This window comes from Talpa europaea, assembly GCF_964194135.1.
Source record: "Talpa europaea genome assembly, chromosome: 1".
Lineage (NCBI taxonomy): Eukaryota > Metazoa > Chordata > Mammalia > Eulipotyphla > Talpidae > Talpa > Talpa europaea.
In genome coordinates this window covers 147,721,469-147,746,633 of record NC_140073.1, presented here as the reverse complement: position 1 = coordinate 147,746,633, position 25,165 = coordinate 147,721,469, and the positions used below count along the sequence as shown (strand labels likewise).

General features: G+C 40.7%; 1 protein-coding gene across 2 annotated transcripts; it reads right to left on the bottom strand.

The window, feature by feature from the left end:
• On the bottom strand, window positions 1-25,165 carry ACSL3 (acyl-CoA synthetase long chain family member 3; the record flags this gene model as incomplete). Of its 2 annotated transcripts, none has more annotated exons than XM_084248381.1 (14): window positions 1-158; window positions 4,093-4,250; window positions 5,660-5,774; window positions 6,391-6,582; window positions 7,646-7,720; window positions 9,163-9,335; window positions 10,744-10,883; window positions 12,073-12,144; window positions 12,701-12,870; window positions 13,424-13,606; window positions 15,639-15,777; window positions 16,565-16,674; window positions 17,374-17,551; window positions 24,788-25,165. In XM_084248381.1, the coding sequence occupies 14 exons, from the start codon at window positions 25,163-25,165 to the stop codon at window positions 1-3; spliced, it is 2,241 nt and encodes a 746-aa protein (XP_084104507.1). The 2 variants fall into 2 exon arrangements, with proteins under 2 accessions (XP_084104507.1, XP_084104508.1); XM_084248382.1 differs by having other exon boundaries at window positions 12,701-12,824; window positions 13,456-13,606.

Below are 25,165 nucleotides of genomic sequence, written 5' to 3'. Positions count from 1 at the left end.
TTATTTTCTTCCATACATTCGCTCAATGTCCGCCTGGTAATGCGTTTTAAGCTCTTTGCGTTTCAGCTTGAAGGCATCCGTCACTAGACCAGTTTCAGGGGTCCACGGTTCAGGGCTCAAACGAATTTTTACTGGAATTTCAAACTTTTCCAGGCTTGCTGAGATGGTGAGGGGAGAAAAAAAAAAATAGTAAATGCACATACATGAAAATGTACACTTATACAGTTGGCAGCAAATAGCCTAACATTTAATAACTTATAATAGCATACTTACACTATATTGTTAGGTTTTTAAAAAAAAAAAAAAAAACAAGTTTGTTTTGTGTACCAGGCACACACACGCATGAGGATGGGTGGGGCGCAAGACGCAGCCAAGCAGCACACCACAGCGGCTAGGGTGCGCCTCTGAGTTTCTGTGAATTTATTACATAAAGAGCATAATCACTTCATAAACTAATCAAATTTAAGGAGAGCTTTTGTCACTGAACCGGGACAGTCACTCGGAGCCACGCGAGAACAGAATGCTCGCCCACTCTAGTGTCCCCCACACCACCTGCCAGGGTACAGAGGTACGGGGGGTCAGGAGAGAGGGTGTGGCTTTGAAAAAACAAGTTTCCGCAGGAAGACTGATTTACTTTTCCATCATTCAATTCATGAATATTTATTGAAAAAAAAAAAAAAGCTACCATGGAGGTGCTTTTCTAAACATTCTTTGAAAAACACAAAACAGAATCGTTTCTGCACTCAAGCGCGCATAATCTAACACGCAGCCGCCCTGGCCATAAGCAGGTGCGTATGTGTGAAGTGCCGAAAGGTAAAGTGCCCTGGGAGAAAGAGAGACAAGTTAACTCTAACTTGTAAAAATAAGCACAGAGATGATGATTTCAGGAGTGGTTTCCACAGAGAAAACCCACCACGACCGGAGCTGTGAGGCCCCGACCACAGGCTGCCAAAGGGCAGGGGTCGGCATCAGCGAGACAGGGAGAGGCTAAAGTGCCAGCGCGGAGAACCACAGAAGGGTTCAAATTCCAAGCGCTCCTCGGCACTGCTGGCTCTGCGATGTAACGCAAAATGGTGTTTGTTGTGATTTCACCTGCACCCGTGTTTTAGGAAAATGGCAACAGATAAACCAGTTGGAGAAACAAGCGCTGTAACTCAGATCACAGACAGTCTGAGAAAGAAGTCACTGGGTGAATTCGTCACTGTGTGAACACTGTGAGGTATAATTCCACACCCCTGGACAGTGCAGCTGACCGCATGGCTTGGCCGTTTACAAAGACCCAGGCCTGTATGAGCCCTCCACTGACAGGGACATCGGGAGGCAGCCCATGCTGTGAAGCAAGTATTTTTGTTTTCTTCCCTCTTACTCTCTTATCTGTCATAATATGTACTAAGTTAACTTTATGTCACAGTATTCAAGTTACAGGAGATCAAAAGAGAGAAATCACTCAAGGGGTTTGCATGCTCTTCTGGAAAAAGCTTAATGGGTTTTCAGTTGTACACAGGACCGCTGTGTCACATTAGCTGGGGTCTGTATGATTCCCTGTACTTGGAAACTGACTGGCTGAAGGATATGGCCATGGTGCCAAGTTGACAAGGACTAGGCTGTCATGGTCAGTTTTATGCATCAACTGAGCAAAGCTGGAGTTCCCAATCATTCAATTAAATATTAATCTAGGGGCTGCTTTGGTAAATGTAAGTGTTATTTCGTAAATATAAATCTGTAATCAATTTACTTCACTAAGGAAAATTACCCTAGGTAATCTGAACAGGGCTTGGTTCAGTCAGTTTAAAGGCCATAAGAGCAGAACTGAATGAACAAACAATGTCTGTGGACAGCAGTTCTGGCTCATGCCTACATTCCAGTCCAATCTGTTTAACTGTCTGCCCTAAGGATTTCCAACAGCACCCAGCTAGTCCCCAATTATCACATAAACCAGCGCCTTACAAGAATTCTCTTAGTACATATAATCTATGTAATCTACTGATTCTCCTTCTGCGTAAACCTGACTGGTAATGATTTTGCTTAACTATGAAGCTGGATTTCTTCTTCATATCACATGTAAAAATTAACTCCAGATGGATTAAGGACAAAAATATAAAGCTAAAACCATAAAACTCGTAGGAAAAAAACACAGGAGAATTATCTTTGTGACCTGTGGTTTAGGCCATGGTTTCTCAGACGTGGCAACAAAGGAAAAAAAAATTGTATCTTATCAAAACAAAAACTGTTGTGCTTCAATGGACACCACCAAAAAGGGAAAACTATAACCCACAGAATGGGAAAACATATTTAAAGACCACATAGCTAACTACTATCTTACATGTTACTGATCAAGAACTCATACAAGGGCCTCCCCAGTGGCGCAGCGGTTGAGCGCTGGGCTGCGAAGCTCTGCAGCACCAGTTCGGTCCCTGGCTGCCAGGAGAGGGTCCCACATGGTGCGCAGACTTCTCCTGCTGCCCGCTGCTCCCCTCAGCAGTGTACTTTGGTCCTTCTGCCTGCTCTGCTCCCTGCTCTGGCTCTGGTGAATTCTCTCACCCTCCCGCGCTTCTGACTGTACCCAGTGCTTGTATAAATAAATAAATCAATCAATCTTGGGGGGGGGGGGGACTCATACAACCCAACAATAAAGAGGCATATTACTGCAAATAAAAATTGGGGAAAGGATAGAAACAGACATTTCCTAAAGACGACACAGAGGCCAGTAAGTACATGCTCGGCATTACACCGCCAGGAGATGTAAACCAAAACCATTTTACCACCACTGGGCGGGCCGGAATCAAGAGTTGTCAAGGGTGTGGGGAAACTGCAGCACTCAAGCACAGCAGGGATGTAAAATGGTGCCACGATGTTAGAAATAGTTTGAAAAATATTTGGAAGAAAAGATACTCAAGAGGCTCAACATCAAGTCAACCCCAGGCCAGCAATTCCACTCCCAGGTATCTGCCCATGAGGCACAGGTATGCCCCCCACAAACAAGTGCACACATGTCCACAGTAGCATTATTTGTGACAGTCAAAAGTGAAAACAACCCAGACGGCCATCAATTAATGAAACAAAATGCAATATACATCTATAGGATGAAATATTATTGGGCCATAAGAGGGAATGAAGAATTGTTAACACTCTATGACATATATGATTCTCCTCATAGACAAAGTTGCAAAAACAGAAAGTAGATTAGTGGCTACCAAGGGCTAGGAAGTTTGGGCCGCAATGAGGGTGACTGCTAAATGAACACAGAATTTCTTCTGGGGTGATGACAATATTCTAAAACTGATTACAGTAACAGCAGTACTATTTTGCTGTGTCATACATAAATTCTTGCTCAATAAAAGTTAAAATACATTTTAACTTAAAAAAATAATTATTTTAAAAAATAAAAATTTTAAATAGGATGCAAAAAACATGTAAACTTAAAATTATGATTAACTACCAATGTTACCTTATTCTCACTTACTTAGAAATTATGTAGATTTCTAATGACTATTAACTCCATTTAGTATCAGTCCAAGGTTTTAAGTTACAAAAAATGTTGAAAACTATCTTTAAGCTGACTTAACATCGAACAGAATTAATGCTGAAATAAAGGGTCCTAACAACGATTCCATCTGACTAAATGCAATTTTCTATTTTTCATAATCTTGAATAACATATACAATGAGATTAAAAATGCACTCTCGCCTATATTTAATGTTGATGGCTCAAAACACAGCTATTTTTAACTAAACCAAAAATATTAAACTAGTCTTACTGCCCCCTCCCACAAAGAGAAGGGAACATGAAACATCAGTACAACCAGCTATTACAAGGTCATTAACAATGTGGACTGTTCCAAAGAGTCCTGTGCAGTTCGCTGTGGCAGGGGTGACCGGGAAGCTGAGCGGGGCCTTGGAACAACAGGGACAGGTAGAGGAAAGGACAAAACAGAGGCTGTGGCAACGAGAACACTCTGAACTGGTAGCTCAGTCTGTTGGGAATGGGTAACTTGCGTGATCGGCAGAGACTTGAATAAAAGACAGATAATGGTGAGGAAATATTGGTTTCTAAGTAGGAAATGACACAGTGTTACAGGTTAACCTCACTCACCTGAAATAGCAGCTTCAGAAAGCACTTTAAGTACCTCTTCTTCCATTTCACAACTGTTACACAGCTCTTCCCAAGTCCCTTTAAGTCCTTTCTTTCGTGCTAATTCTGTTAGTTCCTTCTGATTTGGCACAACAAATCCAATGACATAGGAATGGTAACTGAAATACAGAAAGGATAACTGAGCTAAGGAACTAGGTGGCTGTGCCATGTGAGCAGCAGTTATGACTACACTTATTACTTTAATAATCCGCACTCTTTACTGTTGTAGAAATAATGAGGTATATTTAGTACTGGTTGGTTTTACTATCTGATTTATAATACATTACAAGGCTTTGGCAGAGTTCATTGCCAGATAAACCTTAATCTAACATTTCAGAATAAATTTCAACTACGTATAGCTGTTATTAATAGTGCCAAATAACTTTTTTTTTTTTTGTAGGACCCTCGCCGGTGGCCGGGGATCGAACTGGCACTGCAGAGGCTGTGGGCAGCCTCACAACCCAGCGCTCAACTGCTGCGCCACCAGGGGAGGCCCCCCCAAATAACTTTTTAAAAGAAATGACAAATACTACAAGATTCACCTTTGGAAAAAATCCGTAATTCACAGCAACCACTTAAACAAAAAATAAAAGTTAATGTAAATTAGAATCTGTAGATAAAGAAACCTGGCAGCACACCAAAAAAATTATTATTATTTTTTTTTTTTTGGTGAATATGTTTTTCTTTTGTTATCATGAGAATTCATGTTGACAGAGGAACTTGGTGTGTCCCTGCTGAGGGGCAGCAACCTGAAGAAACCGCAGCAGCATGAGGAAGAGAAGAACGATTAAAATCCAGAATCATTTATAAATCATAGTGGCACAGCTTTAACTTGGATTGTACCTAAAGTCGGTTTCTAAATTGGTTCTGATACCAGATTTGGTTTTCCTGAACAATCATGCCCACTGCTTGTAGTAAGGTTCCAAGGCTGACCACAAATGATCTGATCATTAACACTGGAGAATAACTACCACATGCAATGATGCTATTGTGGAAAAATGTAATCAGAGCAGAATCTGAAATTTTAACACTTTTCCAAAGAAGACATTTCTCGGATTTTAACATTAAACTCTTTTTCCCAGTTGCCTCTATATCGTCATGGGTGAACTTAAGGCAGAGGCCCTCAGTCCTGGATAGCATCCCAGGACTACAGTAGTAAGAACTGAACGGGGTGCTGCTGACTAACCCCTACACCCCAACTTCCTTCTTACTCTTCTTCCCTCTGGCCTGGCCCTGCAAGGCTTCCCTGTGCAGAGGGACAGGTGGGCAGTGGTACCAAAGCGGCAGTAGAGGATTTATTTTCTTATCTCCCCACCACACAGGACACTGCAGTGAGAGAGAACACAGGGCATGAAGTAGGGGAAGGAGGGGGAGAAGGAAGGAATCTGCCAGTAGTATAATGAGAAGAGGCCACTCCCAGAGACGACGGACTAGAAGAGTTCCTGCTGTGATTTTACCAAGAAGCTGAATATAGGACATGCCTACTGCACACCACGTTTCAGTAAAAGCAGGATTTCCACTTTCTTACCTGTTTGCATAAGCACAGATGTTATCTATTAGTGAGAGATTCTTCAAAGCTGCCTCTACTTTTCCAAGAGAAACATATTCTCCAGCCTGTAGTTTTACAAGGTCCTTTTTACGATCTGTTCAAAACAAAGGTGGCAGGGGCACATATGGAGGATAATATTAATAACACCATCACATTCTTACACAAAATTAGCTTCTGACTAATGGGCCTCCTCATCAGAGCTTCATGTTCTGTTGAACAAGTGTGTTTCTGGCAACACCACCAGGAAGGTGAGGATGTACTCGCAGCCACCTGAACACTCACGTTCTCTCTGGAGAGACGCATGAGGAGAAACTCCAAAACAGGGTAGGGCTGAGACTCGCCAAACTTCTAATCTGGGAAGAATTCCCGAGGTGAGGCCTGACCTGAGTCTTGAGGGAAACCTAAACGGAAGGGCACTGGCAAAGGCCAGAGTTTTGAGCGCTGGAATTACTGCACCCTGAACGGGAGGGAAGAAGCCCAACTGCAGTTGGCCTTGGCCGGGAAGAAGGGGACAGGTCTTCCTGACTGAGCTCCCAGAAACCACCAAAGGGATTGAGGCAGGAAAGAGGAGCCGTGAGGCCATGTTTAGTGATCACAAGAAGTGGTGTGTAAGATACTTTCACATTATTAAATAGCTTCTCTAAATACACAGTATCTCTTCTGTGCAACTTTCAGAAACATCTACTTTCAAATAATATTAAATGCTTTACCAATAATCTTTAAACAACCATCAGGGTCAAACTCTCCAATATCTCCCGTACAGAGCCACCTCTGTCCATTTTCATCTTCAAAGAAATCAGTTTTTGTTTTTGCTTCATTTTTGTAATATCCCATTGTCACATTTTGGCCACCAATAAGAATTTCACCCCTAGGGTGTGGTTTATCAGTATTAAAGTATCCACCTAAGAAACACAGAATTTTGAAAAGTTAATTCTATTGCTTTCATGCCTATAAACAATAAATTTCAAACTCTTAGTTGCTAAATAAGGACAACTGACTTTAATCAGTTTCCCAAAGGAAACACAGCAGACACTATGAATGAATCTTATCCTTACTAAACTAGTACAAAATTTTGTTTGCTTATCCATATGTACTTATTCCAAGAAAAAAACCTACACTCAAATATCAAACATCTTCTATTTGATGCACAATTTTTAGAAACACAAAGATGTCACCTTTAAAGAATCTATAAATTCTTAAAGATCATACAATATACTGATAAACATTAAATTATGCATTTAATAAAATAACAAATCTTTGTTTAAAAGAAAATTACTACTATATAAGATTATTCCTTACAGATAATTTCAAAATGACTCCAACTGTAAATTTATTAAACACCTTCACCAACTCTGCTAAAAGATAGCTGAAAAATGACAGCCAAACCTTAGAATCTTAATCTTTACTTTGTATGAAAGTAAATCCAAGCAAATCATAGAAACTATATACAGGGTACTAAAAACAAATGAAATCTTTTAAAAGTATTAGAATTTAAATGGTACAAACAACAGATTTTTATAGAATTACAGTAAAAATTTCCCTCTGAAAATTCTGGGTTGAAGCCTTCAGGAAAAGAAAAAAATTAAAAACACATAAAAATCTTCAGCTTTATAAAATAAATTTCATGATTTTGCATCTAAAAAAGTAACTGTTTTTCCTAATTTGACATTATTTACTCAGCATATTCCATGTTTTTGTCATAATTCTTACTTGCATTTATGTAACACAAAAATGAGCAAAATAAAAACAATTAAAATTTTTCAGAATGAAACAAGCAAAATTCATAATTTATATAATTCTAGATAAAATATTTCTATTATAAAGGACCAAAGTGAGCACCTGTGGCAACTCTGTATTTTAAAATAAATGACTCCAAAAGTCTAAATTTATGAAATGAAGGATCACACTAATTTTAAAGTTTAACATTATAAAACATAATGCTCTATGGTTAAAAGAGGTTATTACCTTCCTCCCAGTTCTTTAATTTGATTTCACAGCAAACTAATGGTGCTCCCACTCTGCCGGTATTGTAGTCCCACACTAAGAGACAAATGAAAAAAAAGTACATGATTACAGTATGTAATAAACTGTTTCATTTTTCTAAGTTACCAAAAATGACAATTTATCCCAAAGTATAGATATCTCCAGAGAATCCCAGAAGCAGGTTTCACAAGTGAGTGAACTACAAGCTGTTTGGCTGTTTATTTAATCAGAATTGGTCACTGGCATTTAAAAATCCAGACATCTTCCAGATAAGGGTGGAAACTCCAGCAATAAGGGGCCTACATTTTCAGCACAGCCACAAAAGCGGTCCTATTAGCTGGGTCCCCCAAAACCATCACCCAACACTTTCTTCCAGGAAGGCCCAAATCACTCATTTAAAGCGGCTTCCTGGCAGGGGAGCGAGGGAGCGTGCAGCCAATTCCTACAAGCTGAAGGCGCAGTGTTCATGCCTCTTCCCTCCACCAGCCCCACAGCATTGTGGTGCACACGACCTCTCCAACCCTTCCCCGCATGGCAGCCCTCCTCACATCAGCTCATGCTAGCACACCCCATCTAAATTCAGGCAATCGGGGTCCAGGCTGAATATATTAAGATGCTTAACTTTCAAGGAGCTGGGAAAAGAAACCATCACTATTTAAATGTCTGTTGCATTGTTTTCTTTTCAAGATCATTCAAATGTCAAAAATAAATACACAATATTTAGTACTTTGCAGACTTTTATTTGTAATAAATTCTGACTAATCAGACATTCAATTTGAATCTTAAAAACGTAAGAAATTACTGCAAAACAAGACTTAGAAATCTTGTTAATTAGAAACAGGAAAGCACTGAAGCAGTTAAAAGGTAAGCCTGCATAAGAAGGCAAGATAAACGGGGGAAAGTTAAGATTTATGAGGTTCAGTATCTCATCAGTATCTACAAAGCACAAAGCAGAAGCACCACTTTTTCTAGCAATGGAAGCAGAGTAACTTCCCCCACAAAGGGCACATGGGACACTTACAGGGTTCACCTGGGAAAGAGATGCCCTGTGACCAAGCCCCATGATGGGCATCATGATCTCTAGATGGCAATCTAGTCTCTCTTCACTTGCCCAGAACCCCATAAACATTTCTGAAAGAGCCTTAAACACAAATCAAAATAATACAAAACATGTTTTTTTTGCATAAAAGAAAATAACTGATGAGAACATAGATGTACACAGTACATCTGTAATTCATGTGTATTGTTAAAGCTTCTTTCCCAGAATGCCAACTTTTAAATATTACACACCACAGCGCAATATGAAAAGCTCCTTTACATGCACTACTAATGCACCTGATATATTCTAAAAACTGCTGCCAATGATCCCAGGCTTGGAATTGACCATTATTCTGCTACATAAACACCTTAACTACTGTTCTACTGTATTTGCAGAAAATAACCCATTTCCCAAAAGTGCCTGAATAGGGCCCTGGCCTCTGCTTTGTGGACAACTCTACCTTCTGTAATTGTTCCAGCTCCAGAAGATTCCGTGAGTCCATATCCCTGTCCAACGGAACAGCAAAAACAGATATTCATGAACCGCTGCGTGGTTGCAGAAAGTGGAGCACCACCACACAACAGAAGTCGAGTGTTTCCACCTAGCAAGCTTCGAACTTTCCGGAAAATAAAGCTAAAAAAAAAATTAATCAGAGCATCATAAGATTTTAAAGTTGAATGGGCTTTTTCAAATATTTTAGCCTAATCTCCCAATTTGGTAAGATTTTGATATTAAGTGATTCAGCCAAAGCACATAGTCATTTCAAGCAAGTCTCTTGACCCCACTACTTAAATCTTAATTTCTAGAAGGTTAACCAAGTAAAGAATTCATGATTTTCTCTTAAGTATTCAAGTAATACCAGCATTAAAGTATCTAATTTTGTATAGTAATGATAAGCCCTGCTTAGTTTTTCCAAAAAATTATTTCATGCCATTAAAATTTATACAATTCATGTTATATTAATAACAAATAACCTATTTTATCTGAAAAAGTTAGAAGCAAATTAATGTTTGCCTTAGCTTACTTCACTAGAAAAGTATACATATTTGTATAAAGCAATCTAATATAATTTTTAAAACTTCACTAACAAAGTTTTGAAGTATTTATTGTTTAAAAATATCTGACACAATATATGTAAGTTGAACCATCATGTTGTATACCTTAAACTGTCCAGTGGTGTATGCCAACTATTTGATGAGACTGGAGAAAGTCTCCGGTCAATTAAAAAAACAATTCATACATGTCACTGAAATGTTTCTTAAAAGGCTAATTAAAAAAGATTGCTTACTACATTCATCAAAGAGGGGTGTTTTTTAAAAATAATTTTGGAGGGCCTCCCCTAGTGGTGCAGCAGTTGAGAGGGCTGCGAAGCTGCCCGCAGCCTCTGCAGCACCGGTTCAATCCCTGGCTGCCAGTGAGGGTCCCACATGGCGTGACAGACTTTTCCTGCCGCGCCCGCTGCTCCCCTCAGCAGTGTATTTAGTCAGTCTGCCTGTTCTGTTCCCCGCTCTGGCTCTGGTGAATTCTCTCACCCTCCTCCGCTTCTGACTGTACCCAGAGCTTGTATAAATAAATAAATAAATCTTTAAAAAAAAAATAGTAATTTTGGAAAAGGTAAAGACTAAATGGCAATCAGTAAAAAAGAGCAGTATCACTTTTTCTAATTTCTAGACCATTTTATAATTAAATCTATTTACTGTTACCATTACAATAAAAGCCCACCAACAACAAACAGGTCTGTGGTAAAAATGGTCTTCTGACACATCAACACTAAACACCTAATGATACTAGTTGCCATTTTATATTCATACTGAAACAAATTTAAAAGCAAAGAAAAACTATTTCTCAAGGTAACTGAAATCACATTAAGGGTCCACAGAAAATTTACACACACTATTAAATACAGCAACATTGTATGGGGGGGGGGACAATTTTTTTTAATTGCTAATATTGTTAACCTAGATGGTTATTTAGGATCCCATCTCTGACTTGTTAAAATGAACAACAACAACATTATTATCAAGGAGAGGGGGAGACTCACCGGTCACAAAGTGGAGTGCTACGTCCTTTTGAAATCTGCTCCATTTTGTAATTATAGGCCAGAACAAACAGATTGCGTTGGAAACTACTCATTTCATTCACTTTATTCATGACATTTTTGTAGATCCGATCCATGATTTCCTAGATGTTAATATAAGTCAATAATGACATTAGTTGCTTTACATATTAATATCTTAATATTTCTGTCAATATTGAGGAATTTTTAAAAAAAAAAACATTCTGTCTGGAACAAACTTAAAACAGCCACAATTAGATTATAAATTAGGTTCCATGAAAACAATTTTTAATGGCAGAAATACATTTAGATACTTAATAAGTTATTGTTTATATTGTTTTGCTTCTTTACCTTACTCCGAACTAAAACCTAAACTCACTAAACGACCTACTACATGAAAAATTTCTTTTAATTCTCCTAACTTCATCTTATAAAAAATATAGAATACTACATTCTTTGGGGGGGGGGGAGGAGAATTTCCTTGCACACAGAAAATCAACCTTGTCTTCACATCATTTTGCTTGCTAGGCCTATTAGCATAAAGTATACTTACAAAACTATGCAAGTATACCTAAAATAGTCTTGTCTCTACAATTTTAAATATAATGTAATGACTAGGTGAACTAAGAAGTCCAAGTCAACTACTACTTAGGAAACTATATACTTATATAAGCTCCAAAACTAGATATAAACTTGACTTTGAAATAACTATGTAAGCAGACTTAGATGTGAGCACTTAAACATCTAATAATTCCCAACACTTTCAAACAAAGTCAGAAAGCACACCAGGTTGACGCTAAGCAGACAGACAACTGCTGCTAGTCTGTTTCTAGGGACCATGTCTCAGGCCTCTCCCTGGCTCACTATTCCATTAGGGTACATAGCATTCTCAGAAATTCAAGGCTGCACCAACTTCTCTGTCACTTTTTTTGAATTTTAGGCCACTGTCCCTGAGCATGTCAGAGGTAATTAGACCACCTGCCTATTGGAAGGAGGTGATCTCAAATCTTCCTCCTTCTCTCCTGCTAGGCTTCAGGTTTGTGCTAATAAGCAAAGAGATATGAAAATGATTTGAACAAGAAGCTATTTAGGGAGAAGAGCTGATAATGTCATATGGAAGCTAAAACCAGATGTTTTCGTAAGGAAAAAAATAGGGCTAAAACAAGTCTCAATGAATACCGTAGTGGCTGAGGCAATAAGAAATAAGGAATCGTCCTGCAAACACCTTCTCAACAACACCCTTCCGCCAAACCCTGGAATCCACAGCAGCCGGAATAATGAATTAGCTCCCGACGTAGAATCATGAGTTCTTACCGGAACAGCTGCCATCAATGTTGGCTTCAACACGGATGTGTCCCCTTTGCTGCCTTTTTTTATTTTTGAAGACTGTAGAGAGAAAAGGGGATCTGTATAAAAGTCACATTTTTTTAAATTCAATGAAATTCTTAGATCAAAACACATCATTTCAGGGCCTCCCCGGTGGCGCAGCGGTTGAGCACTGGGTTGCGAAGCTGCCCGCAGCTTCTGCAGTGCCGGTTCGATCCCCGGCTGCTCCCCGGCTGCTCCCCAGCTGCTCCGCAGCCACTCCCCGGCCACTGGAGGAGGGTCCCACATGGCGCGCAGACCTCTCCTGCCACCCGCTGCTCTCCTCAGCAGTGTACTTCGGTCCTTCTGCCTGCTCTGCTCCCCGCTCTGCCTCTGGTGAATTCTCTCACCCTCCCGCATTTCTGACTGTACCCAGTGCTTGCATAAATAAATAAATAAATAAATCTTTTTTAAAAAAAAAAAAAACACATCATTTCAATTATACTCTAAAACATATTTTTAAAAGGCCTGTGCTTATTTGAAGTTCAAAACATCATGCTTACATTATTATGGTTATACTGGTGGAAAAATTGTGTTAATTATAATCTTTCAGTATCAAGTCAGACATTTAATTTACCTGATCTGCTAGAGTCTGTGGTGAAGAATAGCCAATGCGGCATCCATGAGAAAGACAGACAAGCTCAGCACTTAATTCTAAAACATGGGCCAGAGGCAAATATCCAATGTAGACGTCATCCTCTCTAGAAGAAAAGGGAGATTGAAGGAGCAGGTCAGGCGCGGTCTCTGCTGACAGCAGCCGCGGTAGGAGCAAGCTAGACACACGAGGACGGGCCCTGCTGGGGCCGGGGAGGTGTCCGTGAGCTATTTCTGGGCACAGGGTATCAAAACTGTCCCAAGTTCGGCAAAAGGGCCATGAGAACCTGCCCCATCTCCAGGGCACTCCCACTACACCCGCCATCCAGCGCACTCTGCCTGCTGCCACCGATACAAATGAAAGAAAAACCAAGATTGTGAATACAGATCCACAAGAAGTATTTATTGGATATAGTATTTGTTTGCCTGGGTTGTAACATACTTATGTATAAAAATAACTACAAAGGCAACACACCAACTGGTTAAAATAAAGGGATATAAATCAGTTTAAGTTTGCCCTTTCAGAGTAAAAATTAATTATTAATAATGCCTATAGCTGTACTTTGAACCTCAGAACTATAAAAATTTGTAATTAATTTTAATGTCCCTTTTTGAAGGAAATGCCTACTATAAACAGATCCTAAAGGAGTAATTTAACCACACTCTTCTAAATTACAAATGTTAAGATAAAGAAAGATATGAATACTGGACCACTCCACTTTATTTAGAAAGACATACCCCAGGCCTGGAATCCTTTCCGCCATCCCAGTTATGCCAGCAACAAGGTTACTGTGAGAGATCATGACCCCCTTCGGAAGCCCTGTGGAGCCACTTGTATACATAATGACTGCAATATCCAAGGGCGCAGGTTTGCTATGAGGTCTCTCTTCTGTATTGAAAGTAAAGTAAAAACATACACCAAAACTGAGGAATTCAATCATATTACCATTTTTTCATAATCATTTACCTGTTAATTCAACAACTGTTAATTGTAGAGACCACGAAAACATATCTAAAGAATGTATATTCAATGGCGATAAGACAGGCATAAATCTATGAAGAAAAATGAAAGTAAGGCAGGCTGAGATGATAGCAGATGCTACTTATTTAGATAGAAAAATCAGGAAGGGCCTTTCTTACAGTTGACATATTTGTGAAGATCTGAATAAAGTGAAATGGATCTGTGAGAACCCTGGAACTTGGAGATAGTTTCAAGGAGAAAATAAGCAAGTGTGAAGACTCTGAGGTACAAACATCTTGGCATATGTAAAGACCAATCAGAAGTGTGCGGTGGGATGAGCAGAAAACAAAGAAGTAGCAGCCAGGACACAGCATGTCCTCAGGCAGTGCCAAGGACTTTGGACTTCACCCCGGGGTGGAACAGGGTCTTCTCGTCACCTATGATAGGGATCACTTGGATTGCTATGTGGCTACCTAACAAGACAAGGAGAAAGGAGGGAGGGATGAAAGGCTCCTTTCTAGCAATTCAACTAGGAGCGTATGGTGGCTTGTTAAAAAATGTTCTCTGCTTCAGGGCGCTGAAGTTAACTTGGTCACACTCAGAATTCCGGGTTAGACAGTGGCCTCCACATGCACAAGCATAAGGATAGCAGCCTGGTCCTCCAGAGGGAGCATGATGGGAGACACAGAGAAATGGGTCGTGGACACTCCCACCGATCTGCCTGACTTAATCTTAGAACTACCTTAACTCTTAGAACTACCTTAACTGTGGACTTCGAAAGAAGCTGGGATGGAGGGGGGCGTGCAGGGGACAACACAAAGACTTTTAAAACATGTTCCCAAGTGAACCGTTTCTCTCCTGCCCAGTCTGTTTTCATTCAAGTCTTTGCTCACTAATGTGTCATTTACTCCTTCAGCTCATGGCACTGCTGTCCACCTCCAGTAGAGACTAATCTAAGGTGACATTTGCCAAATCTGGTGGTGCTTTTACCATCCCGTGTCATCCAACTCCTCCAGTACACCTGGCCCCACTGACAACTGCTTCTCAGAAACATTCGCTCCTTCCCTCCTGCCCTTCCAGAGCCACACTGTGTTCCCTTCCTCCCCGTATGACCAGTCCTTAGCAGACTTTGGAGGCACCACTCCTCCTCTGTGAGGGAATTCCCCTATTTTTCTATTCAAATCTAGCCAAGCTGTACTTTCTGAATCTCATATTCAAAACCAAGGGCGGCAGTGCCTGTTGCCAAGGGGCACTGCATTTCCCACTACAAAGAAAACACAGTCCCAGCATCTAACTAGCAGCTTTGGAACCTCCCCACAGACCAGAGCACTCACCAATATCTCTGACACACCTACAGTCACCAGGCCTGGCCGTGTGGAGATACAAAGATGCCATGTGAAGAAGGTAGAGTGGAAGCAGCGAGAAAAAGGCAAGACCTAGGTTGTGCCACTGCGGCTGTGTGGTAATGACAGGATTTATAAACCTACCTGGCGCAGCAGACCTCTCCTGTCTTGCCCTCTGCTCCCCTGAGCGGTGTATCTCAGTAGATCCCCCTGTTCTATTCCCCACTATGTCTAGTGAATCCTCTCACCCCCTATACCTCTACCTACACCCCTATTCCTCTACATTTTTTAAAATGAATCTTTAAAAAAACAACAACAAACTTTAAACCATCCAAAACTACCAGAAAAAGAAAAGTGGAAATTACATAATGTAAAAGAATTTCACATTCATTTCAACTAAGCACTGCTGTTATAATGTTCATCAATTACTGTTTGTATTTTTCTTCAGCCTTTCTCTAAAGGGTAGATGAAAGTGCGTCTACAGAGACCTCAGTTTCCAAAGTGATGGTCTGGGAAACTGACTGATCACTAGACCTAGCTTTCGGGTCAAGTGTTGCAATAATTCTGGAGCATACAGTCACTGCAGGACATGCACAAGTCGGGGAAAAGGGACTTACCCACGCTGGCCTTCGCCCCCAGGGCCTGCACGGCAGCCATGGTGTGCACGATGACACCCTTGGGGAACTCGGACCAGGCGGGCGGCTTCCCGTCCACGGTGATGATGTGTCGCAGACGAGGTACTAAGGAAACTATGTCCTGGAACACACAAGGTTCATCACGTGCTTCAGGAAACGGCTCAACACAAACCCAGCCCAAGAGAAGGAGTTCACAATAGTCGGGCAATTAGTAAAGTGACATCCTGCCTCAAAAACAGCAATGGGGAGATGATGTGGATAAATACTGCAGGTTTTTTTCCAGAAGGAAAAATATTGGTCTGAAATTCAAACTGCAGTTTGACAGCATGAGCTGCATCGAATGCATAGGTGCCTTTGGTAAGAGACGGGCGTGGAAGCACAGGCTGTCTGAGCCATCCAGGGCAGCCAGAAGTTCCTCAAGCTTTAAGAGGTCAACTGGATATGTGGAAAAGGGGCGGGAATTCACTTATACTCTTGCATTTTTTTTTAAAAAAAAAAAGCCCAGAGATGGCTGTTTTCACAGGAGTTGTATGGAGACTAAAGAAACTCCTTTTCTTGTAGTTTCAGAGTCTCCCATTTGCCCCTTTAATGAGTTCTGGAAACTCACAACCCAGTGTAAAATTTATGAATTATATAAAAATAATCCTTCAAATTATAAGATTATAGGCCAGAACATGGATGAGTACAGTAAAGAAAGTGTTGCTACAATCCCCAGACATGGGAATAACAATTTGTAACTCTGCACTACTTGTGAGATCCACTTTTTCTTCTCGAGAGGACAATAAAGTATGATATTCCTGAAAGATCAATAAAGTATGATATTCCTGAAAGATTACACAGTATCAGTAACAGAGCTCGTGAAGCTGCGATGTCTGAAGAGACAGGTACTGATGGAGCACGGTCCTCACCTTCAGCTTCGTCTGCAGGAGTTCTTTGCTAGTGATAATGTTGGTGACCTCCGTTTCATTTAGTCCATGAACAATTGCTGGGCCTCCAAGAGTAGCATATAGCGTGACCACTGCGGAAGGCAGGAGGGCAAGTCAGAAAGCAGAACACCCCAGGGAAGCACAGAGTGTAAAGCAGCCTGTGCAGGCCACAGTGAGGGGACAGGGCCTGAGCCTCGGACCCAGTCTGCGGCTAGGCTGCATCCCACACTGTGCTCCTCAACCTCCCTAACTCCAAGCCCCCACCCCGCCACCCTGAGACTTCCATAGTATAAACAAAGGGTTGCTTTTTATTTTAATTTATACTTTGTTTCACCTACAGATGTTAATCTGGAACTGTCTCGCTGGAAAGAATTGTAACTGATTTCTAAAATGTCAATATATTGGTTATTGACTACTTAGTACTAAAATATGAAAAAGAACAAGCACCAGTAAGATAAACATTGACTATCAGGTCCAAAGCATCACATGCTAGGAAACGAGCATGAACAAGTGGCAGTACTGCTACCACTGGGTGGGGGACTAGCTCCCCAGACCCAAGAAGTCCACTATTAAGAGCTTCAAACCCTCTTACTGCACAATTTTCCACAACTGGTTAATTTTCCAAGATAGACCATCATTTTATATTGCAGCAAAGAGCTTTCTAATTGGATGCAAAGTGAAAAATCAACATCAGAATTTTAATCTCTTAAGAATAAAATACAGTAAAACATCAGTACCACCTTCTCCCATAGTGACGTAATTCCCCTCTTGCAGAAAATAAGCTTACGTACGCTGGAAATTGTACATAAAGCACGCCTGTGCTGCGATCATCCATTCAGCCCTGGTTTCACAGAAGATGGCAATGTTGGTCTTTGGTTTCTGACCCAACATCTGTAAGCCATTTCCAAAATCAGAAGCTCTAATGAAGACATCTTCGTAGGAAAGCCAATTATAGTGGCCAAGAATAACCTGATAAAACAGAAAAGCATACCACTGGCTTTGAATACGACCAAAATAATTTAGAAATTATCAGAATGTGTTCAAAATTTTATGACAAACCAGAAAGTCATGTTTTCATAATTAGATTATTTTTTTCTAACAAAAAGCTAGAAAGTGAGTTTTAAGTAAAAGAATCTATTTTGAAAATTAGCTGTTTTGCAATATTTCCTGTGACAATTTTCATACCATGCTAGGTCTTTATTTTTATTTTTTTAAGATTTATTATTATTTGTGTATGCATCCAAGAACAGGGGTGCAGACCAGAGGTGCAGGGGGTGAGAGGATTCACCAGAGATGAAGTGGGAAGCAGAACAGGCAGATCTACTGAAATACACCACTGAGAGCAGCAGCGGGCAAGATAGGAGAGGTCTGCTGCGCCATGTAGGTCAGTTCCTTTGCCAGGGACCGAACTCATGTTGCAGTGGCTGCTGACAGCTTGATTGTGCTGAGACTTTAACCCACGCGCTAGCTAGAGCTAGGTCTTTAGTTTTCAGTGGAGGAGAGGGGGTTATTTTGAAAAATATTCAGGGTTTGATGGGATCCTAAAGATCAACATTCTGGCCAAAAATGAACATTTGGCAAATTCATATAAAAAAACAATTTATTTAATGATTTATTTGAAATTTATGCCAACACCAAGTTCTACTGATACCAAAATGGTTCCACCTGCTTACGAATTCCTAGATTTCCATATCAAAAGCTACAGTGGTTCACAAGCAAATGTTGGCAGATTCAAACTAAGAGACAGAGTTATGGCTTTTCACTCTGAACCACTGTATCTAATTCTGAATAAGCAAAGTAAACTAATCTCTAGTTTGAGGGGGACTAGTTATATAATCAAAAACCCTCTGCTGAAACCTCAAATGCTTTCAACATTTTAATCTGTGTTTACCAGAAGTGTAGGTAACAGCAAGTCAACATTACTAATACCCCTTGTTTAAAGCTGGTTAGCATATTTTTGCTTTAGGAATTTTCTCTAACTTAGATCAGACCATAAATCCCTGATTACATAAAAAAATGGATGAAAAGCTCCTCCCCACTGTAAAAATACAGTGACATGGCTGTCATTAATACATCTCTCACGTCTTAAAACCATCTAACCATATTCATTTTCAAGAATTGCAACATTTAAGAGACCTGCAGAAATAAAAAGTTGATAAAAATTGAAAAAGGTAAATAGTGCCCTCTAGTGTCCTGTTCCAGAATGAACTTAAATACATTCCTAATTTGATGGAAAAAAGCAACTATATTTAAAATTTTTATTTAACTTTAGTGGACCCAAACTCTCACCTTGCTCTGCACCCCCACGAAATGCTCAGCACGGGAGCTCCAATGACTTCAAAAGGAGCTCTGTGGGGGTGAGAAGACAGATGACAATTTGGACGGAAAGTGTAGGAACTGGATTATAATTATTAAGAATTTTACACTCAAAAATAAACATCAGTTATGGCCTAGAATTGTAGAAGCCAAGTGATGATCTTTATAAATTTCAGAGAATCTATATATTCTGGAAAAGGGATTACTGGGGGTATACTCCAAAGATCAAACCCATGTCGGTGCCACCATGTGGCAACTAGAGCAAATCATGAGTTTAATTCAAGTATAATCAGAATCTAAATTTGATTAATTCTTTAAGCCACTCAACCTTCTACCCTATAATTTTATCTGACTTTTGCTAGAAAAAGGTACTAATCCTATGGTTAGTTCAACCTGTGATCAGACATGTATTTATTCCCTGTCTACACTGAGGATCTAACACTGTTAGATCCAGATCAGAGATCTCACTACCGAGCAATCCCAAGACACTTCCCTGGGATGTTCACTTTCTCTTTCTTAAAATAGCTACTTGAAACTTACTTTCTACTCAAATACCTTCTCCTCCCTCCCATTTTACGCTTCACTGAGAAATCAGAAATTAAACATCACCAATGTAATACCTGCATACCTCGGAATCCATACTCTGCAGCCCCTCGTGCATAGCAACAGTTGAAGAGTTCCTGACAAAAGCCAAACCCACAAAGGATTTCAAGAGTCTCCTGAGTTTCCATCACCAGTCCTGATACCCCCAAGTGACCCGATTATTCAACAAAGATGTCTAATCGATACTCCCCAAGTCCAGCTATCTCCTTCCACTCCACTCCAGTCATCGCAGCCCATCTCTCCCTGACCTAATGCATGCCAACTGGCTGACTTGTCTCCACCTCCATCCCCTACAAAGCCTACAATAGCAAGTTTTTAAATCAGGTTACTCTTCTGCTTAGTACTCTGCATTCTTTTTCCTTTCAAGTTAAGAATGGATTCCTATAAGAAAGTGAAAATCAAAATCAACAAAAAACTATGAACCAGAGACACTTTTAGGGGGGCGGGGGCGGGAGGGGAGGGATTGGGGTCAGAATGGGGGGCTGCAATTGTATGGGGAATATAACAATAAAATTTATAAAAAAAAAAAAATAAAGATAGTTGACAAACAAAAAAAAATAATAATAAAATATGGGAAATCTCAAAAAAAAAAAAGAATGGATTCCAAAAACTTTTATTCTGGCTACAAATACCTGACGGACCTAGACATTGTCAGCCTCTCTACCCATCTCAAACCCTCTTTCCTGGACTCTCTTCCTATAAATAGAACATTGTCCTTTCATCCTTCCAAGAGGGGAGGCCAGGGCAGAATGAAAATGAGGCAAGCTCAGTCACTCTCCAAGCCCCAAGGTTGTAGAATTCTGCATTCTATGTGCCTCACCCAGTGGGCTGGTCCTGTCCGACAGCCACTGCACTATCCTGCTCCACTGTACGGAGGGTTCATGTGCAAATTACAGGTCTTTGCGAAGTTGGCTCCTCCTTGTCATTTTGGTCTCCACTTAACTAAAACCTACTCAGAGGTTACCCCTGATGGCCAATCTGCTTTATTTCTTCACAGTAGTTATTAAATCTGTTAACTTATTCTTTATTGTCTCCCTTCCATATAAATCTTTAAGAATTATGGAAAAATAACCTGTTTTATTCATTATTGTCTCCCTGCTGCCCAGAACAGAACCTGGCACATTCACGAAAGGTGCTCAGCAATGTATGGAACTGACAGTGTATTTTATCACAACATCAGTTCACCCTGGGCCTTGAGAGGCCCTTTCAACTTCTCCTCTCTAGCAACCTCATTTTTAAAAGTTTACTTTAAAAAAAAAAAAAAAAAAAAGGCCACCTGAACATGTAACTCCCATATCTACTTTTGTTGTGATCACCATTCAATCAAGAATACTCCCTTGCCAACCATGAATTATGTGATACATAAATATCAACAGTTCAATTTGTCTAGTTCAATTATGTGAGACATAAACTGTTCAATTTTCCTGATCGGGAGCCAGGAAAATGAACGACCGGCGTGGCTCTGTGCACGACAACCATGGAGTCTCTGAGTGGTTTCTCATCTGTAAACTCAAGGGAAGGGTTAAGACGATCCCCACAGCCAAGTTCTTCTGTCACACTGAATTAGCTATATTTTTATTCTGTAACAGGTGTGATATACACATGTATAAACATCAGCATTATCATGCACCATCATTATCTGGGACATGGGAACTTAATATTTTATGACACTATTTTGAGAAGATATATACCCTGGTATGTTCACTTCAGTGCTGTTTACAAACACCAGGTTATGGAAACAACCTAAGTGCCCCTAGACAGAGGAGGGGGGTCAGGAAGATGTGGTGTGTGTGTGTGTGTGTGTGTGTGTGTGTGTGTAGATATATAGTGCAATACTACTCAGCTGTGAAAAATGATACACATAGATAGAACAGGAGGGGATTATGGCTAACTGAGATAAGTCAGAAGGAGAAAAACAAATAGTGGATGGTATCACTTGTAAGTGGAATACAAAGAAACAAAGGGTCCTAAAACACCAAATCAGTAACACCCCAGAAATCTAACTGTAGAACTGAAGTTACTAAAAGGGGAGCAAAAGGGAAGAGAATAAAGTGGGGAGCACAACATTGTAAACCATAACCCCCCCCAAAAAAAGCCCTAATTTTGTTTAGGAACATGAAATTAGATGCTTTGATGATGCTGATAATGAGGGCCTCTTATCTCAAAGGAAAACTATAAAAATAAGTAGAGATGACATTCAGAAGACATTGTAAGACAAAAGCACAAGTACTTAGCCATTTAGGACCCCGAAGAATGAGTCTTAACAAAGATTGTTTACAAGTAGCTCAGAGTCCAGGCTCTCTAAGAACTAAGACTTTTTTCTTTAGCCACGTAGCATAGAAATACTAAGCATATGTACTTTCCTGCCTTCTTCAACAGTGGACAGCTGGCTTCATTTAATACTGCTCTCTGTGGATGAAGATCATTATAAACAAATTGTCTAGAAGTCAGAGAGTGAAAATAATCGAGAGATGCAGGTGACTGGTGACAGGCAGTGATGCAGGCAGCTACCCTTTACTGGTGTCGCTGGAGGCAGTGACACGCATTCCATGTTGTAAAATGTGCCAGGTCCACAGGATTCAGTTATTAAGCACTGACATTAACTCTTTGATGTTACTATTACTGTCTCTAGTTTTCAAAGGAGAATGGGGGGCACAGAGAGACTATGATAACTTGCTCAAAATCGCCCAGCTGTTGAGAGGTCGGATTAGAAGCCAGGCCTCAGAAGGGCGCTAGAGAAGAGGATGGGGTGTTATTCAGTGGTTGGCACGGTGGCCTAAGTCACCCTGCAAAGGGCCCATCCCACTGCTACATGCGAGTGGAAGGATTAGACTTAAAAGGGGCGAGTGGGGTACTCTAAGAGGCAATAATCAGACTCTGAGTTTGGGGCTTGAGTCATCTGTACACAGCGGCAGCTCTAACGAACAGGATGACCGGAGAGGAACGAGGGGGGGAGGGGGGCGGACACACCACTATTCTGATAGGGGAAATAACATCATAACCAAATGACAAACCTGGGCCCAGAGGGTAATCACTGTTTTCCCTCTATGTCAAATATGATATGGATGTCCCAGTGAGCTAGAAAACTTACGTAACAAACTTCGTATGAGAATTTCATGAATTCGCGAAGAGAATTTTAAAAAGTGACTGTGGAGTAACAAGTAACACAAAACAGGTATTGAGCAAAAAAAAAAAAAAAAAAGCTGATCACTTAATGAGGACAGAAATGAGTATTTTCTATTATCTTTGTGGATCAATTTACAAGGGTGTCATAGTACACTCAATCACAATGATTACACAGCCCCTCCTATATTCTTCTAGCGTGTGTAAAATTATAAGGGAAAAAATCTGTGTCTGGTAGTTAGATCACTAAATGTGTGAGCCAACCCGTACTCTTTCCTGTCCTACTGTGAAATTATTTTTGCTCGCTGCTCTCTTTCTAGCCTCACACTGCTCTCCATTTCGGAAACCCACCCACCCAGGGCAGCTCCTGGGAAAGCTGGAATTAGGAGGCAGTGACACACATTCCAGGGGCTGTGCTCTGCCAGGCTCAAGAAAACCTCGTGGAACTTGAAATAAGGGGAACAGCGTGTCTCTCTACCCTCTGTTTCCCCCTTTGTGCTGGGCGAGGAAAGCCCAGTCTCCATGAAGCTGATGGCTACAATCTGGTGGCAACACTCAAGGAGATCACCACCACCGTTTTCTTCCACCTCTCTTCCCTTGGGATCTCAAAACATACCTTTAAGAAAAGATGAGGACAAAGATTCACAGTTCATTCATTTGAAACAAAGGTCTTGTTGGTATCTTTGTTTCAACTGTATCAGACACATTCTAGGGTATATCCCCAAAGCACACCCCTCACTTCCCAATACAGGGAGGAAACTTTTAGAAACTGCTACATCATTAGCTTCCTCCCCCAATAAAGATCACTATCACATAAGGAACTGAAGATGGCCATCATCAAACCCATGCTCGGCTCTTAGTAGGGCTCGGAGCAGAAGGCAGCCCTGCCCCTACATCGGGGCGCCAGATGTACAAGGGTCCCTTCTCATTGTCCTATCAGAGCAGATGCTGCTACTGCTGCAAGGAGTGGGTGTGAACAAGAAAGCAGGAGGGAAGACATTCTTGCTACAGCACAGATTACATAAAGACTTCCGAAAAAAGTTTAATCACAGATGCCAATTTGATGCCAAACATCAATAGTAAGTAGACTTAATAGTAATGTAGTTCACATAGAAAGTTACTAAAAACATTTGTTTTCACACCCTCTAATTTTTCCCAACTTCTAGCTCGAGTCCAAATTTCTTTGTTGAATAATCAATGAATTTACAGATACCAGGGTGAGGACAGGATAGTCACACTCTGTGTGTGTGTGTGTGTGTGTGTACGCGTGTGCATGTGTGTGTCACTCTCAGTCTTCTCAACAACTCCATGAAAGCTGGGATTAGTTTAGGAGAGTGCCCCGGGGTCTAGTACTGGCTTCACCACTTGTTGGCCATGTCCTTGGGTAAGTCACCTAGTTAACTGGCTCCAGGGTGCTATCACCCACAAAGCAGGGATGGGAACCCTAACTTACAGGGCTACTGTGTGTCCTAAATAAGCTGAGGTATGTGAGCTCTGAAAGCAGCCTGGCTCATAAGAAATGCCAGTAAATGTCAGCAAAGATCATCACTTCCATATTACAAATAAAGAAACTGAGGCTAACTTGTTAAGTAGCTTTCCCGAAGTCACACAGCCAGTTAAGTGACATGGCTGAGACTCAAATCCACAGTCAACCTTTAGTCCAGGCTCCTAACTTCTAGGGCAGTCTGCCTCTAAGGACATCTTATGCCACTTTCAAATGAGCAATGGCAGTCTACATTTGTGAAAAGAAATTCTTAAAAAAAAAAACCACACAATGGCAATAACCCTTGTATCAAGGCATCAAGAGCTCATTAAAAACAGAAACAGGTCGCACCCCAAACCCAGAGCAATCTGAAGCACATACAGTGTTTCTAGTACTATCAGGGAACTTGGTTTCAGACACAAAACAGCCCTAGACATTTTATTCCAAGTCCTGGCAGGCATTAAGCCACAGATGCCCTGCCCAAGCGGGGCATTCTCTTGTGAAAAGTAACCCGTCAGTGCTGGGAACATGAGAGACCAGAGGACAGCCTGGCCACCTTCCCAGCTGCTGCTTCTGCAACATCAGCGTCCAGCAGAAGCAGGCCATGCTGGTCCCTTGCCACCACTTCTGAAAGCACATTTTATTCAGAGGGAACGCAAAAGCAATGGAAGTCACCTCACCTTTTTAAAAATTTTCCCATTTGGTTGTACTTCATCTTCTTCATTTAAAACTTCACGGGTCCCCAAAAGTCTTTTGTCCTTAAATTTGTTCTTTGCATACATAAAAACTTTATCCAGGGTATCACATCCAGGGTATAATGATGAGGCCAAGCCATCCAAACAGTTGACAGATCTGTATGCTGACTCAGGGTTTGAATTTACAGGCTTTGCTTTAATTTGATTTGATTTTTCTTGTCTTGACTCAAACAAAAAATAATATGGAATGTATGTTAAAATAGTATAAAGAGATATTATAAAATGTATGAAATATAAAAGAATGGGGTTGATGGTCTGTTTTAGCTTCATGGTGGATGGTTTTGAAGATACGTGGTTACTCAT